This window comes from Orcinus orca, chromosome 1 (genome assembly GCF_937001465.1).
Source record: "Orcinus orca chromosome 1, mOrcOrc1.1, whole genome shotgun sequence".
Lineage (NCBI taxonomy): Eukaryota > Metazoa > Chordata > Mammalia > Artiodactyla > Delphinidae > Orcinus > Orcinus orca.
The window spans coordinates 126,738,328-126,757,596 of record NC_064559.1 but is presented as its reverse complement, the minus strand read 5'-3'; the positions used below and the strand labels follow the sequence as shown (position 1 = coordinate 126,757,596).

At 32.9% G+C, this 19,269-nt stretch overlaps 1 protein-coding gene across 2 annotated transcripts in view; it reads right to left on the bottom strand.

Moving 5' to 3' along the window:
* DPYD (dihydropyrimidine dehydrogenase) overlaps positions 1 to 19,269 on the bottom strand; it is a 795,698-nt gene that overhangs the window by 584,290 nt on the left and 192,139 nt on the right. For both annotated transcript variants that reach the window (XM_004263062.3, XM_033437294.2), the window contains exon 4: positions 18,366 to 18,453. In XM_004263062.3, coding sequence (XP_004263110.1) covers positions 18,366 to 18,453 — 88 coding nt within the window. The remainder of the gene's footprint in view (positions 1 to 18,365; positions 18,454 to 19,269) is intronic.

Here is a 19,269-nt window from a genome sequence, read left to right as displayed (position 1 = left end):
AGAGAAAAACAAATACTGTATGCTAACACATATATATGGAATCTAAAAAAAAAAAAATTGTTTTGATGAACCTCGGGGCAGGACAGGAATAAAGACACAGACGTAGAGAATGGACTTGAGGACACGGGGAGGGGGAAGGGTAAGCTGCGATGAAGTGAGAGAGTAACATTGACATATATACACTACCAAATGTAAAATAGATAGCTAGCGGGAAGCAGCTGCATAGCACAGGGGCATCAGCTCGGTGCCTTGTGACCACCTAGAGGGGTGGGATAAGGAGGGTGGGAGGGAGATGCAAGAGGGAGGGGATATGGGGATACACCTATGCGTATAGCTGATTCACTTTGTTATACAGCAGAAACTAACACAATATTGTAAAGCAATTATACTCCAATAAAGATGTTAATAAAAATTATTTTTGGAACCCGACTTGTTCATAAATTATACAACTACATCATCATTTACTAAATAATAAATAATAAGTTGAATATTTCAGAAGAATGTTTTCCTCTAATGAAAATTAAAATATTGGGCCTGACCAGTATTCCTCAAAGCTGTCAAGTATTTTGTCAAAACTAAGGAAAATTTTGAGAAGCTGTAACAGTCAAGAGGTCCCTAAGGAGATGTGACAACTAAATGTAATCTGTTACTTTGGACAGGATCCTGGATCAGAAAAAGGGCATGAGGTGAAAACAAAGCAAATCTGAAGAAACTATAAACTTTAGTTAATAATAATATATTAATAATGTTTCATTAATTGTAATAAATGTGCTATACAATGTTAGATGTTAATAGTAGGTGAAACTTTGTATGGAAATTCTCTGTACCATCTTCACAATTTTTTAATAAATATAAAAATACTCTAAAAATACTTTTTAAAAAAGAGATGGTAGAACATATTTAACAATATGAAACAAATGCATTTGTTTTTCTTTTGGCTTTTGTTTAAAGTACTTTTGAAGGTCTTCGAAAACACATACATTGCTTCCATAACTAACTTCAATCATAAATACAAATTCCTATATAAAATACTGATGATAATAAACAACAACAATCATCTTTACTATTTATTGACTCTTTACTATATTTCTAGAACTTTACCAGGTCTTTATTTAAGTTTTAACACCAATCATCTTATATAAGATGTCCAGCACTAAATAAAAAATTTCTAGACATAAGAAAAGACAGAACTAAATCCCTGATAATCAGAAAAACAAATAAATAAATGAAGCAGACCCCAAGGTGATCCAGAAAGTAAAGTTAGCAGATGAAAACTTTAAATTAATTTTAATAAAAATTCAGTCTAAAAAGACACACAAAATAGATGAAACAATAAAAATATAATTAGAATATTGTAATCTGTTAAAAAAGAATCAAACTGACATTCCATAACTGAGTAAAACACTTTAAAATAGATCTAAATGCATGGTTTTAACAGCATTCATGGTGGTTTAACAATATTTCTCTTATTCTCAGATCTGTCTCTCCACTCCATTTCTGTGCTTACCACCTTATTTCAGGCCCTCAAACCCTTGTCTGGGAAAAGGAAATCATTGTGCACTGTTGGTGGGAATGTTAATTGATGTAGCCACTGTGGAAAACAGTATGGAGGTTCCTCAAAAAACCAAAAACAGAACTACCATGTGGTTCAGCCATTCCACTCCTGGGCATATATATGAAGAAAACGAAAACACTATTCGAAGGATTACATGCACCCCATGTTCATAGCAGCATTATTTACAAAAGTTGGGATGTGGAGACAACCCGGATGTCCATTGACGGATGAATGGACAAAGAAGACATAGTATACAATGGAGTATTGCTCAATGGAGTATTGGTCTTCTTAGAAACCAACAGTCACAACTGACACATGTAAATGTTTCTTCAGTACACTTGGAACCCGAATGACTTTTTGGTCAACCCAATATGTTCAACTGATTTTTTTTTTTTTTTTGCGGTACGCAGGCCTCTCACTGTTGTGGCCTCTCCCGTTGTGGAGCACAGGCTCCGGACGTGCAGGCTCAGCGGCCATGGCTCACGGGCCCAGCCGCTCCGCGGCATGTGGGATCTTCCCGGACCGGGGCACGAACCCGTGTCCCCTGCATCTGCAGGCGGACTCTCAACCACTGTGCCACCAGGGAAGCCCCAACTGATTTTTAAAAGGGTTCCAAGACAATTCAATAGGTAAAGAACATTCTCTTCAACAAGTGATACTGTAATAACCAAATTCCACATGCAAAAGGATTAAGTTGAAACTCTACCTTACACTGTACATAAAAGTTAACTAACAATGGATGATAGATCTAAATTTTAGAGCTAAATTTATAAAACTCTTAGAAGACAACATTGGAGCAAATCTTCATGACCTTGGATTAGGAATGGTTTTTAGATATGACAACAATGCACAAGCAACAGCAAAAATATAGATAAATTGGATTTCATCAAAATTAAAAGGATGCCATCAGAAAAGTTAAAAGAAAACCAGAACAGGAGAAAACCATACATGATAAGAAATTTGCATCTTGAATATGTGAAGAATATCTACAACTCACTAATAACAAACAAATAGCCAATTAAAACGAGCAAAGTATTAGTATAAACATTTCTCCAGAAACATATAAATGGCCAAAAAGCATAAGAAATGACACTCAACATCATCTATCAGAGAAATGCTAGCCAAAATGACAATGAAATATCACTTCTCACCTGCTTAGTGGGCTATAGTTGAAAAGACATACAGTGAAAAGTGTTGGCAAAGATGTGAAGAAATTGGAACTCTCATAAGCTACTGATGGGATTGGAAAATGATGTAGCTGCTTTAAAAAATAGTTTGGCAGTTCCTCATAAGTTTTAAAAGTAAAGTTACCATGAGATTCAGCAATTTCACTCTTCGGTGTACACCCAAGAAAATTCACAACATATATCTATGTAAAACTTTGTACACTAATGTCCATGGCAGTATTATTCCTAATAGCTAAAATGAAAACAACTCAACTGATCATCAACTGATGAAAGGCTAAAAAAAAATGTTGTATATCCATATAATCGACGTTATTTGGCAATAAAAAGTAATGAAGTAATGATAAATGCTACGACACGGCTGAACCTTGAAAATATTATGCTAAGTGAAAGAAGCCATTCACAAAAGACTACACATTATATGATTCCATTTATAGAAAATATGTAGAATAGGCAAAACCAAAGAGACAAAGCAGATTGATAATTGCCTATGACTGGGAATCTGAAAAGAAATGGAAAACAGCTACTAATAGGTATACAGTTTCATTTTGGGATGATAAAAATATGCTCAATTTGATTGTGGTAATGATTGTAACTCTGCAAATTTATTCACCATCACTGAACTGTGCACTTTACATTGGCAAATTGTATGGGATATGAATTATATCTCAATAAAGTTGTTATTTTAAAAAGTACACTTACAGGACTGGGAATTATATAGGCAATGTGTAAGGCAATAAAAAAATCATTCTTGTAGAAAATAAAATTTTTTTATAAAGGGATATTTGAATAAGACTGCTAAATTAGATGCAAAACTGGACAATATCCTAGAAGACAACAAAACATCACTTTTGGAGTTATATTTTCTACTGAATGGAAATAATTTGCAACTCTACTATACACAAATCTCAAAGTAAAGATGTAAATTTGCAGTCTAAAATTTTAATTAATGTTACAAATTAATAGGTCTTTTTCCTAAAAATTAAATAATACTTAGGTGTCACCTTGTATTTACTTACAAAATGCTTTAGTATGATAATGGTAAACAAATACAGACTTATCTCATTGGTCGTTGGTCTGGTTTTGGATAATTTTGCCTAATAGTGGTAAACATTAAACAAACTGTTCATAATGAACAGTTACGAGCTTAAAATTAATTGGTCTACTCCTAAGCAAACTTCTTTAGTTCCTACTTAAACCCATTGATCCACTAACTCAGCACCTGCAATTAAGCAAGCAGTTAATCACTGCCGAGAAAATCTCAAAGTCATTGTCAGTATTCTTTCCTCATCTTACTTGACACATCAGGAACATGTGACATGATTGATTAACAAATATTTACTGACTCACTGACTAAAAAATCCTATTGCATAATTAGAAGTTTTTATAATATAAAAAGAGTATCATAGCAAAAAATGTCAATTGCAGATAACTTTTAAGGATATTTGAGGAAAAAACAATGCAGAAAGAATATAATCTACTTAAACACCTAAGGATCTTTCCACAAGAATACTGATTGTTTTATGAGCCCCAAATTAGTTTCAAGACTGCACATAAAATAATCACAGAAGAGAAAGAGATACATATTTTTTTAAATGCAACAAATAAAACATTTAAAATTACACTTATGGCTCATGATATGCTACCGCTGTCAAACTTACTGGGCCTGATCTATCACCGCCTATCATTGACAATAAAACTGTCTAGTAATTTTTCAGCACTCTCATAACTCCAAGTGTAACCATTACATCAAAATAAAATTATAGGAGGCTATAAAATTTTTTTAAATTAATAAGAATTACTGAATGTTTCTTAAATTAAAAAATCACCATGACAATTTTTTTAAGGCAAATTTACGTTCCCTGATATCAAAATGATTTGCTATCGGAGTAAGAAGTCATTTCAGGCTAAGGTTTAGAATCAGTTTTAAAATTGGTGGCATTCAAAATGACTCTGGAGGTGACAGACCTAAGAGATGAGAGGGAATGTGATATAGTCATTGTAGACTGAAATGAGTAAATAATCAGAAAAGTTCAAAATATGTCTTGGCATAATGACTTGGCAGTTTGGCTAGAGTAGTTCATTCATCCACTTAGGAAATGATGATTAGGAGATATATTTGGAAAATGTGTTTGGACCAAATTATGGAGAATCTTCACTGTCAACTTAAGGGTTTGGTATTTAATTGAAGTTTTTTAATAGAAGGGTGCCAGTACTAAGGGACTAACTAGGAAGACTACTGTATAGATGATGTGGAAATTCTCAGAAAGGGAGTGGAATTACAGGGAATTTGAAGAAGAAACAATTTAAACCTAAAAAACGGAAAGCATTGGCATATATCACAGAATATAGAAACATGGTTTTGAAAATGGGCTAAGCCAACATTAAGCACCTATTCAGAAGTCACCTTTGCAATCGACCTCTTACAATTAATTTTGAAGAAACGGTAGATAACTCCATGTGTAGAGATATGGGTACTCAGAGTCAAAGACATTCAGAAACCTGTTAGAAAGGGAACACTTCCTCAACTCTTCCCATCAAGAACGTCAAGATCAATATCAATTATTTCTCTCATAGTAAGTGGGAAGATTTCTTGAGCCCTCCTTCTAAACTAGAGTTTTGACTCCTATTCTGTGAGCTCTTAAACCTTTCTAAAAGTAAAGGCTATAAAATTTAAATTTAGTAGGGTACTTTAAAGACAACGCAGCAGTCTCCTTCTAGAAAATACACAACCACTTCAACTGGTTTCTTCATGTTATTCAGTCACAAGTATTTTAGTCTTCTACTGTGTGAAAGAAAAAATGTACAGGGCTATGTTAGGAGGGAAAGAAAATAAATATCTGATCTTTTGTGCACAGATTTATTTTATATATAAAGGATGATGACTTTTCCCTTCTTTAAACAAAAATCTAAAAGACAAAAATGATGTTTGATATGTTTGCTGTTTTTATCTCAACACAAAAGAACAGGCGTTGACTGTTATCCGGTCCATTAACTTACCCAGTGTCTTCTCGGTGCTGAATTTTCTATTACTCATTGGGATTTTTAAAGCATATTCTAAGGAAAAACTTATGCCATTTACGTGAGTTAATTTTAAGATAACTTCAACTTTTATTCTTTGTTTTTCATTTTAAAGTTATAGCTTGAAACTTCATTAGTGTCATCCCTGTACAATTTAATGATTTTTAAAGTCACTATCAAGAAACACGAAAAACTCACAAGCCAGCTATTCTCTCATATGGTATAACTATTTTAACAAATAGTTCTATCATATTCAGGCCTTCATGTCACTACAGCATTATCAATACAGCTGGTGGATTTATTTTAAAGTGTTCTTCCTTCTTCCAATGAGTGTTTTCACAGATGGAAGCACCCTTCCAAGATAAACTCCAATCTGTTGCATTTAAAAAATACTTGGGCTAAACTTCAATAAGTTTGCATGTGTGAGAAGGGTGAATTAACATTACTTGTATTTCTGGATTGAGCTATATAATGGTGAGTGTCATGATGTACATTAGTTGAATAGAAAATATCTCTAGTAGCACATACAAAAGTATAGGCAAAGGACATCTCTCTGGCACTCACCATCCCTCAATAAACAATCTATGTATCTTCACATATTTGGCAAAGGAGAGGTAGGGATATATCACGAACAGAATACACAAAAATTTCCGCCCTCACACTACTCACATTCTTGTAGAGACAAATGGAGATGGAAGAATAGATTTGGATGCTTTTATTCTGAAAATCCTCCCTTCATACCACATACACTAAATTTTACAAAATTTTTACATGAGTAGACTTTAGAACTATGAATTTATTTTAGTCTCACTTAATGCGTAAGGAAATAAAAAAAAATCATTCTTGTAGAAAATAAAGTTTTTATCTGACCTTGAGATGCTAAACTAGAAAACACACATTCAAGTGCACGCACGCACATGCGCGCGCGCGCGCACACACACACACACACACACACACACACACACACACACGGGTTTCTGAGCCATATGCTCCTGGATTTGAATCATGCTTATACCATATGATTGGAGGAAAATGTAATATCTCTCAGCCTCAGTTTCATCACCTAAGAAATACAGATCAAAATTCCTTCTTAATTAGTCATATTTATGTTAAATATTGTTTAAATACTTGACACAGATAAGATGCCTAGTACATTATGGAGCATAGGGCAGATTTAATGAATTTAAGTCCCCACGCCTTCCCCTAGGCTTTTTCTCCCTAAAAAAGGTTTCTTAACATGTTAATTCTAAGAGTTTAAGATTTTAACACTTATTAAAGAAAACTCATGTTAGGAAGTAGAAGACAGCAAAAAAGAGCAAAAAGTACAGAAAGAAAAATTATCATCAATCTACTAGGTCATAAAAAAGAAATGACATGGAGGCATGTAAGTAGAGGCATAATAATTTATATACATTATAGAAATGTAAAAATGTCACTTCTACTTCTCCAATTTCCTGCACCCTATCCACCTTTCTCTATTAAATTGACCTGAGAACATATAATATTACCCAACTTAGTTAAGATAACTTAGCGTGTATGTGTACATGTACTCAATTCACTAATCATCAAGTATTTATGAACATCTACTCTGTGAGAGGCCTTTTGGTAAGCACTAGATATGCGTGAAGAATCAGTATTTTTGCTCTAGATTGTTCTGGTTAAATGGAATACAATTATCATCTATACCAATATCCACCCTATTCATACCATATATCATTGTTCAAATAACATTTCCTTTAAAAAGCTTTATCAATTTTTCACCATTTTCCAACCAGAAGCATAATGCAGGTATGTCCTTTCTTTGCACTACACCTTTTCAACCACTGTATTTGTTAATATAAATTTACGATAGTTGTATATTTTTCTGATCTGTCTTTTATTAATTTTTTAAAATTTCACAAACCATGTCTAATCTATAATCTTTGCCTCTAAGCAAGCAGTAGAATATTAGAAACTCAATTGATTAGCATTTATCTTTTAATATCAAAAATAAACATTTAGGTAAAATTCAAAAAGTGTAAAGTACTTCACAGTTTTGAATGATCATTTTAAAGTAAATAATGTGAATATCTGTTGTAAAAACTAACAAGCCCACTTTATCCGAGAAAATAATAAAATGTGCAATAGATTTTGTAAGAAATTTACAAAGGTATAATTGTTTTCATTCTTAGAGAGAGATTAAGAAGCACAGAAATAAACAATAGAACATAAGATTATTTCACTTAGTGTATGCTAGATTTCGCATATAGTAGTTTACCATAATTCATGATATACTTTCTTCAAGGAGCTAGGATGCCTTTCTACATCTAAACTGCAATGCAAATATAGAAACACATATGTTAGAGTCATGATCATAATGTTAGAATGATCATTAAAGCTAAGAAAAAAATGTAAAAGTAGAAATCTACAAGTATCATTTATAAATATTACATAACTTGAAAGCAAATAGAAATATTTTAATTTGAGAAATTATTGAAGGTGAAGTAAAATTAACATTGATAGAATCCCCTATTTATAAACTACATAAAAATGCTAAAAGATTTTTCTCTAATTTTATATTATAAATTTTATTTTTTACTGAGATTATTTTTCCTTACAACCCAACTAAACTGTACATCCTTTTAAAAGTAACCAGAATTATGGCTTAAATATGATTCTTTATACTTAAACAAAAATATATACACATTCTATACTAAAAGGGCATTTGGTGTCTAAAAGTTTGAACTAGAAATTTAGTATCTGGATGTATTGTTGCACTTCATATGTCCCTCTCTTCTGAAAAACTTTACACTAAAAACAAAGCTATATCATATGAGCTGCCTACTCAGCAAATAATTGAGAACTGTGTCATCTCGGATATAATTTAAATATACTGGTTACTAATATTTGGCTACAAAAAGAAAAACTGTGGAGGTTTTGTTGTTGTTTCTCTGTTCTTTAAAAATCTTTTGTTATTGAAAAGGGCAAAAAAGTACAAGTCAATCAAGTTTTTGGCCAAGTTTTAAAAATAAATTTATATTTTCAATAACAAATATATATAATAGCTAAATTAAAAAAAAAAACCTGAAGGTAAGAAAGAGCTCAAATAATCTCATTCCAAATCATCTTACCCCAAACAAGATTTAAAACAACAAACTCAGTGACCGTTGTTGAACATCATATATATGATAATAACTTGACAGAATTTTACTACTTATGATATTAGAACTAGACTATAATTTAACACTCCTATTTTCTTCTATTCAAGCAAAACAAAGTCACACTATTTTATGAAGGTTTACTCTTCACTGACAGAAATGAGAGATTTCTTAACTGACAGGGTGTTTTGGTGTCTACCATAGTGTGTTATATATGGCTCATAAAACCAGCTGTCAGTTACAATCTGTACAGTGGGTACAAATAGATTTATCAGAAAAGTCTCCTTTCCAAGTGCATTAATTTAAACCCAAACTACTTTCAAAATTGTAATTAGTTTTGATTATAACAATTTACTTAAAAATCTTCCATTTATCAAAGTACTTGTCTAAAAATGAAACCCAAATTTCTTTAAGATGACGTCTACTATGTTATACATTTTGCCCACTCTTCAATATATTAATACTACTTATAAAACTCTGTCAGGATAGCAAATGTGTTACTTATTTAGCTCTTTATATTTTAATAATAACTTATAAATATACATACTTCATTCATATAAATAGCGTAGTGTGATGCAAACAAAAGCACACTCGACAAGGAAAAGCATACTCAGGAAAATCCAGTTACATTATCAAGTGGTTCTGTGATCTGGGATAAATCATTTAACCTTGCTGGATTTCAAATTTCTTCACCATATAATGGGATGGTTAGTTAGATTAAAATTACATTTGTCTAGATTCTGTTACACTGAATTTTACTTATTAATAATGACAAATATTCTAAGTAGTATCTCATGTGTTTATATAGATTTTTCTTTGTCTTGATTATACTAAAGAAAAAAGCCGTAATTCCAGTTTAATTTACATATACATATATAGACTATAAATCATTCTGTTTAAAAATAATTAATTTTTAAAATATATTTACAGTAGCATATGTTTAAATGTTTCCAAACATACACACAACCACAAACAGTGTGGCTTACCTGTCTCATATAAAATTGGTTTCATATGTACAATGAATATCTTTTCTCATTTAGTTATATTACTTTTAGATTTTATATTGCTCATATTTTATAATGGGTTGACTAATAATGCTTTGTGTTATAGGTTTTCAGAACTAAATGTTAATCTTTTGAAGCAAATACAAAGAAAAGTAGTTAATGTTACCTATGTTGGCTGTGATTAAAAGTAAAAATGTAACTTTTAAAGGTCCAAAGACATATATTATAAAACAGAAACAGGACAGACTTTGCATAAGCATTAATGATTCAATAGACAATTTAACATCCATCTATCTTTTCCAGCACAATGCATTAGAAAAGAGGGGACATTTTGACAATAATATTATAGTCCTTTGTCTTTAGCACTAGTAAATTTAGCATTCTACCATTTGCTAGACTCAAAACTGAGAGGCTATGTATTAAAGGCTGAATTCCAGAAAATTTAACGTTATACCAACTGATAAATGAATAAGGTAAGATAAGCATACATTTGCATTAATAAATTTAAATTAATATATTAGAGTCCAAACACAATGTTCAATAATTATTTTGCAGAGCATCTTTCCATTTCATAAAACTAATTTTACATGTTGAGAAAAGTCAGGATATTCTGAAAATAAATATACTATCAGGGGAATAAATATAGAATTAAATATATGATAGATGTGGCATTTCAGAATAGTGGGAAATGTATTATTCAAGAGATTTGGAACTATTAGTTATTTCGAAAAAAAAAAAGCTGAATTTTTCTCTCATTCTTTATACCAAAATAAAAACTCAGAATAAGGCCTGCACATGTTACTCTGTAAACCCTTAGATTTATTTTATTTTACTATTGAATTTTAATTTATTATTTTTATTAAAAATATACATGCTGGGACTTCTCTGGTGGTACAGTGGTAAAGAATCTGCCTTCCAATGCAGGGGATGTGGGTTCCATCCCTGGTCAGGGAACTAAGATCCCACATGCTGCGGGGCAACTAAGCCCACATGCCACAAACTACAGAGTCCATGTGCTCTGGAGCCTGAACCACAACTACAGAGAGAAAACCCATATGCCACAACTAGAGAGAAGCCCATGTGCCGCAACGAAAGATCCTGCATGCTGCAACTAAGACCCAACACAGCCAAAAAATAAAGAAAATAAATAAATATTTTTTAAAATATACATGCTCATTGTAGAAGTAAAATAATAAGGACATTTATAAGAAAAATGTTAATAACCTCTTTACCCTGCCCTCAACCTCAATCAACTGAGGAATCTAAAGTTTAAGTTATTTCCTTCTATGCCACTTTTAGCTTATATATAAATTAGAATTTTTTTCTAAAGATAGTGTTATGTTATTCATATTAATATGCAACTTACTTTTTTCATTTAATAGGGATATCTCTCTAGATCAACAAATATAATAATAATGCATAGCCTCATAACATTCCATAATATAAATATAACCTAATAGATTTATCAATTTTCCTAATGATGGATGGCACTATAATTGTCTCAAGTTTTTGCTACCTCAAACAATGCTATGATTGGTATAATAAATACTATTGTACATATGCCATTAAATGGTCGTACTTTTATTTCTCTAGGAAGAACAGATAGCAAAGCATTGCTAGTACAACAGTATATATATTTGAAATTTTCAAATACATTACTACTGTATGAGACTTCTTGCTTCCTTTCTGCTAAATAGCATAGGAGGTTATTTAACATTTTAACTTTAAAAATATGATGAGAGGGCTTCCCTGGTGGCGCAGTGGTTGAGAGCCCACCTGCCAATGCAGGAGACACGGGCTCTTGCTCTGGTCCGGGAAGATCCCACATGCCGCGGAGCAGCTAGGCCCGTGAGCCATGGCCACTGAGCCTGCACGTCCAGAGCCTGTGCTCCGCAACGGGAGAGGTCACAACAGTGAGAGGCCCGTGTACCGCAAAAAAAAAAAAATATGATGAGAGAAAACTGGTGTCCCACCCTTTGATTTACATATTTCTGGCTAATCTGGAAGTAGGACATCTCTAATATAGCCATTAATCATTTGCATGACCTCTTCTTTAATGTTTATAACTTTTGCCCATGCATACACAGGGTCAGGTTATTTTTTCTCATTTAAATTTTTAGGAACTCTGATTTAACAGAGAAGTTACCACTTAGCCTAAACATGCAGAGCAAAAAAAAATGTTCACTTGGTTTCAAGTTTGGTTAGATTTTATTTTAAAATACATTTTTAAATGTGTGTAGTAAAATTTTCCCTCACATATTTCACAGGTTCAAAATTATCCTTAAATCTTTTTCTTTTTATATTTAAAAATTTAGTCCACCTAAAATTTATCTTAGATGGCCTGATGAAGGATCTAAAATTAAAGTAAAAATTTTATCAGAACCACTTTTCAAAGAACTCATCATTTTCCACTGAATTAAAATGTCCTCTTCATTATATATTATGTTCTCTTACTTACTTGGTTCTATTTACAGATTTTCATCAGTTTCAGAAATGTGCATTCCTATACCAACTCTATATTATCTTAACTATAGTAGCTTTAGAGTGAGTATCAATATCTGATGGCAAATCTTTTTGTCTTATTTTTCAACAGTTTCTTCCATATGTCTTCTCAATTACTATTCCAGTATTTACTAATAAAAATGTGGGTTTCAATCATTCTAGACTACCCACTAGATCTTATTTATAGCACTTTTCCACATGTATTGAGAAATAGTTATCTCCATGACTCTTCTAATTTAAAAAGTTAAAATTATAGGTAAAATATGTTTTAAAAAGTCACTGTGAACGCATCCATGAGCTTTCATGTCCAGGGACTGAAAAATGACAAGACAGTGAGCAGAGAAATAAGTGGAACCATCTTAAAGGCATTCATCAAACCAGGTGAAAAAGGCTTTCGTTTTTAGGGCCTTTGAGAACATAGCAAATATAAATTCCTTCTAAAGAAACGTCTTCATTGCTGTCCTCAAAGAACTTCCACAGATAAAGCCTCAAAGAAAATGAGCAACCAGAATTAAAAAATAATAATAAAAAAATAAAAATAAAAAAAGATATTAAACACACAGGGAAACAAAACACTATGAGTGGAGCCAGTAGACATCACAGACAATATAATCAGGCTCACAAATACTTTAGATAGTGGGATTCTCAGAGTACAAAGCTAAGTAATTTTATCTGTTTTAAAAAATTAAAGACAGGCTTGAAAAATAAATAAAAAGCTACCAGATTTTTTTTAATGTAAAAAAAAGGACTCCTAGAAATGAAAGATAAAATTGTAACTCAAAACTCAGTGGACCATTTCAATAACATGTTTGAAATTGGTGAAGAAAGTATTAGTAAACCTGAAAGTAGAATTGAAGAAAATGACCTAAGATGTAACCCCCAAAACACAGAGATGAAAGTTTAAAAAATAAATTGAGTCATTGAGACTAAAGTAAGAATGTTTAACATATATCTAATGAGAGCTCCATAAAGAGAGGAGAAAGACAATGAGAAATTCCCCCAAATGATGAAAGACATCAATCCACAGATTCAAGAATCACAAGGAAAACCATGCAAAATAAATAAAATGAAATCCAGACTTAGATAAGTCACTGTAAAACTGCTGAACACTAAAGATAAAAAGATCTTTAAATCAACTCCCCTCCAAAGATATTATGACTCTCAAATGAGCAATAACTAGGCTGCTGGTGACTTTCCAATAGCACCAATGCATGACCAAAGACACTAAAATGATATTGTCTGAGAGGTGAAAAAAAATAATAACTGCCAACCCAGAATTTTATACATAGTCAAACTATTTTTCAAGAGTTAATAAATGTATAAACAGTTTCAGAAACAAAAAGAGTTGGTCAACACCATACCCTTACTGAATAAAGATTTAAAGTATTTATTCTAAGCAAAAGTGAATTGATTTCCCATGGAAATCTCAACGTGGAAAAAAAACCTGAAGAAAATAGGCAAAAATTTGAATAAAGCTAATCCAATATTGGCTAATCAAGCATTAACAATACTACTGATCAAGTTTTAAAAGGACAGAATTATTACATTATGAGATAGGGAGGGCTAATTAGAATTACAGTACCTTAGTCTATGCCACAAGACCCACTCAGATTAGGTCCCCAAATGGCACAGATCCAGAATATTTAGCTTGTTTTAAAATTTAGAATACAATCAGTCCTAGAAAAAAAATACATCTTTCACATTACTCAAAAATTGGCATCTCAACTGTAAGGGAAACTGACAGACAAGTTCAGAACTACTTATTTAAACCAAATGGCAGACTTAGCTGTGAAGGATAATGGCTTGTCAGTCCTCTTGGTGCATCACATAGACTTTTTAAAAGCTGTGTTCCCTTGAACATCATCTTATGGCAGGTAGGTAAATTTCTGTCAGTTTTCTTGTGATGGATAGAGGTGCTCACACTATCATCTGGCAATAAAAGTGAGGGAACTAGCCTTGTGTACCAAAGAAAACCTGAAATCTCATCACTACATTTTGTTTTATTTATCCAAAATATTCATATCTTTTAAATTACTCAGTAATAAATTATGGACTTCCTAATACTTTTTTTTCATCTGCTTACTTCTCTTTCATAATAGTGGAGAAAGCCCAATTGGTTTACATAATAGGTTACATATTGGGACATTAGTTTCTAGGCAATGGGGAGCCACTGAAGCTTTTTGAACAAGGGTGTAATGTAATTAGAGTTACGATTTTAAAAAATTATTCTGAAAATGGTCCACATTTTATTTGATAAGGGTATAAACCACTAAGCCATTGAAGTTGAAAAGCAAACCCAAAAGGAGGATGGACTAAATCTATTGATTGCACTTCTGCTTTGTAACCTTTGTGAATGTGTGTGCATATGCACACACACACATATATCAAGACAACATATTTAAATAAAAATATTGTTATCAAGAATATTTATCAATAAATTCTGCTGGTTAAATTGTGTTGCTCCTCTGACTTCTTGTTACTTTCAATAGGAATCTATGATAAAGAAGTCTTTTATTTTACATTCAGTCATTTAGTCAGTTGTTTTTCTAATGTATATTATTAAATTTATCTATCTAGATATAAAAATCACAAAATCTAAGTACACAGATTCTGTAAAATATGCAAATCTGTGGAAAAACCAAAGCTTTACAACTTAATATAAAATTTTGAAAGAGAAAATAACTATTATTTGAAATAAAGCATCATGAAACAAGAAACATTTTTTAGCAATTTTTCAATAAATTTATAGACTGACCTTATGCATACTGTTTTTTCAAAAGAAAACTATTGGGCTTCCCTGGTGGCGCAGTGGTGGAGAGTCCCCCTGCTCATGCAGGGGACACGGGTTCGTGCCCCGGTCCGGGAAGACCCCACATGCCGCAGAGCGGCTAGGCCCGTGAGCCATGGCCGCTGAGCCTGTGCGTCCAGAGCCTGTGCTCTGCAACGGGAGAGGCCACAACAGTGAGAGGCCCGCGTACCACCAAAAAAAAAAAAAAAAAAAGGAAAAAAAAAGAAAACTATCAAAAAATATAGCCTAGTATTCACAGTTTGATTAATCTGAAACGTGTACTTCCGACTGAGAGATACAACTGTAAACAACAGCCTGCACGAACAGGCAGAAAAACTGACTGAGGAGATACGACAGAATTGAGTGTACCTTTGGAAACTAGAGCTGTAATCCAGTTTGTAAGAAAGTAAAGAATGGAAGTATTGGCCTAAACTCCACTGAATCACAGAAACCGAACACAATACAACACAAGTGACATCCTTTTTTCAAAAAGGCACAAGGTTCATTGAGTTGGGTTATTCAATTACCCTCTCAACCTGGAAAGAACCCCCCTCCTGATCTGAAGTCCACTGGCAGAGCAATGTGGGTCAGCCTACATTGTACACAGCTGGTAAATAGCTAAAAAGCTGCAGGCTTTAAAGTACAAGAATCTCTGACCTTTCATGATTGGTGCAATGATTCTTCAACAAAATACTACTTACAACAGAGTTCCTTAAAAGTCTGCAAAAGATTACATTTTCAATTAAATACCTCCAAATATCTTCTCTTCATACGGAAATCTGTTTAAATAAATACAATGTGCAATGTGCAATGTTTCATCAGGTAGTAAAGAATTAATGAAACAACATTTTTTCCTAAAATAGAAATGATTTTAATCTTGTTTAGACACTTTATAAACTTTTCAAAGAATATCATTATTCCCATTTTGTCTTTTTTTAATAAACTTTTGTAGACCTTAAATGAATGTGCTATACACTAATTAGAATCACAAAATCACTATTGAATTATAGAATATATAAGGAAAATTTAGCTAGCATGGATCATAATTCTAGTATCTCCTCATGCATGAAGCCAAGAGTACTACTACCTTAGATATAATTTTAGCCAAAACACTTTCTACTTCAAATTTTGGACATTTTGTTTTACTCCTTTTCTCATGAGGTTATTAAATAAATGAGATTTCATGCACACATTTCACATAAATTATTCATTCTCACATACAAGACAGAGATCCTGTGATGATAAATGTTTGGGATACTACAAAGTTAGTATCCCTTTTCAGATTTCATCTTATTTACAAAACAAACATAAATCATTGATGATTTCCTACTATCTACAGAATTAAGTCGCAAATATTGAGCATAGAATTAAAATATTTTCACGACCTAATCCCAACCTAATTGTCTGGTCTCTTTCCCATCACTCTTGTTCATGTAATCTAGGCTTCATTTTAGCTACACTGAATTTATTATATTTCTCCAAATATGCCGTGTATACACCCATATTCCTGCTTTTTCATATGCTGAATACTCTTCCTGAACTGCATGGATTGCAGCACTAACCATATTGAATTATGGCTATGTTTTTGTGTTGCTTTGTTTTTTAATGTATCTGGCTTTGCTTACAGATTACGAATTTCCAAAAGGCAAGGTCATAGCAGGGACCCTTTCTTACCCAGTACCTATCACTGTGTTTGGTACACAGTAGGTGTTCAACGAATAACACCGGCTACAAAAATAGTAATCACTTGTATAGTATTTACCATATTGAATGAATAGGGAAGTTAATAATTCTACATCAACAAAATATTTGTTGAATAATTACCATATTAGAGATTTTTTTCACATACAAATATTATTTAGTTTATACCATAATCCTGTAAGACAGATGCTATCTTTCTTTCATAAATGAAGGTAAAGAAATAAGTAATTTTCCCTGGGTTCACAAGCGTTCAATCTACAACTTCAACCTGGACTTCAAATCCTAAAAAAACTGACCATGTAGATTAATATCATGTCCTATACCTAAGTAATAACCTCTAAATCTTTTGAAATTCTAAAGCTATATAAATTTATAATTTTTCTCCTACAATATTTTTTAAATCATTGACATATTGAGAAATGATCTTTATATATTAAAAGGTACCTGGTAGTTGAAGGGGTACTTTACTGGATTTTTGCAGCATTTTAGAACATAAGTTTTAAACCCTGTGAAAGGAAGGATTCGCTACATCCTTATGAGAAGATTACTTCAGCTTTTGCTCAGTTAAAAGATAAGATACTTGGCTAAGAGCTTGTAATGCTCCTTTCACAAACAAAAGATACTATTAATTAATTATTCAATCAATAAACCATTCTCTTAGTGAATAAAAATTAGGCTTAGCCTTACATTGACTTAAAAAAAAACAAAAACTGAAAGATCAAAATTCCTTTTTTTTCTACTCATGCCCATAAAAGTCTGTTTTCTATTTTTTAATTGTTGGGGGGTTTTTGGTTACAACTCTATCAGTCTCTATGAATTATTCCAAATCTTAAACAAATTCCCTTGATTTGTTTCAGTGTGCCAGAGTTAATACCAAAGCACATTTTAAAACAAAGATACGGACTTCCCTGGGGGCGCAGTGGTTGAGAGTCCGCCTGCCGATGCAGGGGACACGGGTTCGTGCCCCGGTCCAGGAAGATCCCACATGCCGCAGAGCGGTTAGGCCCGTGAGCCATGGCCGCTGAGCCTGCGCGTCCAGAGCCTGTGCTCTGCAATGGGAGAGGCCACAACAGTGAGAGGCCCCCGTACCGCAAAAAACAAAAACACAAAGATACTTCACAAATTTGAATGTGTTCAGATAATCAATGACATTCCTATCTATAAGCATTTAGCAAGCCTAAGCTAGAGTAAATCTATTCAGTGAATGCTTTGTATTAAAAAATGACTAATTTCAACACGAACTGATTTTTAAGACAATAAACAGTGAATATGCATTTCACAATAATCATATCACAAACTGGGAGAGACTAATTAATAAAATGTGCCACATTTTCACAGGCCTATAGAAATCATATTTTTAATACTTTAACCCAATTTACTAAGACAAGCTTTATGCTTTAATCATGGTCATAATAGAGAACAAGATCAAAGGCTGTTATTAATTTTCATTTGCAGAACTGAATCCAAATTTACCTTGTTTGAGATACTTGTGATGAACGATTTAATATCTAGATTGGTTGGACAGCTCTTCTGACAGGGGGCATCTGCACATTTCAGGCATCTAGGGAATAAAATAACTGAATTAAAGAAACTATAAAGTAAGTGAGATAATATTCTATATATTCTCTACCCTATACCCATTCAGAGTTAGTGTCTATTAAGAACAAATAAAATTGTACTATTTTTAGATACAAAAATTTTTTAAGCAATAAACGTAGAGTACTTGTGTTTCACTTTTTGCACACCTCCTAAGGTGTATGAAATGGCACCACTGAGGCTAATAACTGCCCTTTCTCTTGGTGCTCCTCCTAGAGTTTAAGAAGATCAAACTTATTTAAGATACATCATTCATCCATCCATTTACTAAATCAGTCTTACTTGGATCCCTCACGACACTGATAATGCTTAGAGAATCGAGTCTTTTATGATAAAAGTTTTGTATGCCTTTTACACCACAATTATACAAACACAAAGGTAAAGTCTCTCTTTTTACCACGTGTAAACTCCTTTCTTCCTCCATTCATCCCTCCCACTTTTCCACCCACCTCTCCTCCCAGCCTTCTTCTTCCCCTGCCATCATCCCTCCCTCCTCCAATTTTCTGATGTCTTTTAACCTACGCATTATTCACATGGCAATTGGGCTTTACAGTAGATGCCTCAATGCATAGACCAGATCTACCCCCTTTCAGACTGAAGCATTTATTCCTCCAGCTGCTGTGACCTCACGTGAAGAGAACAGGCTGAACCAAGGTCATGCCCCCTTTCTAGCTGCTGCCAGTTTCCAATCACAGGTCAGTGAGGGGAGGTAGAGGCGCAGTCTCCTTGCCCCCACTTGGGGAATAGGTCTGCAGGGATCTGCTGCAGCCTTTATTGTAGC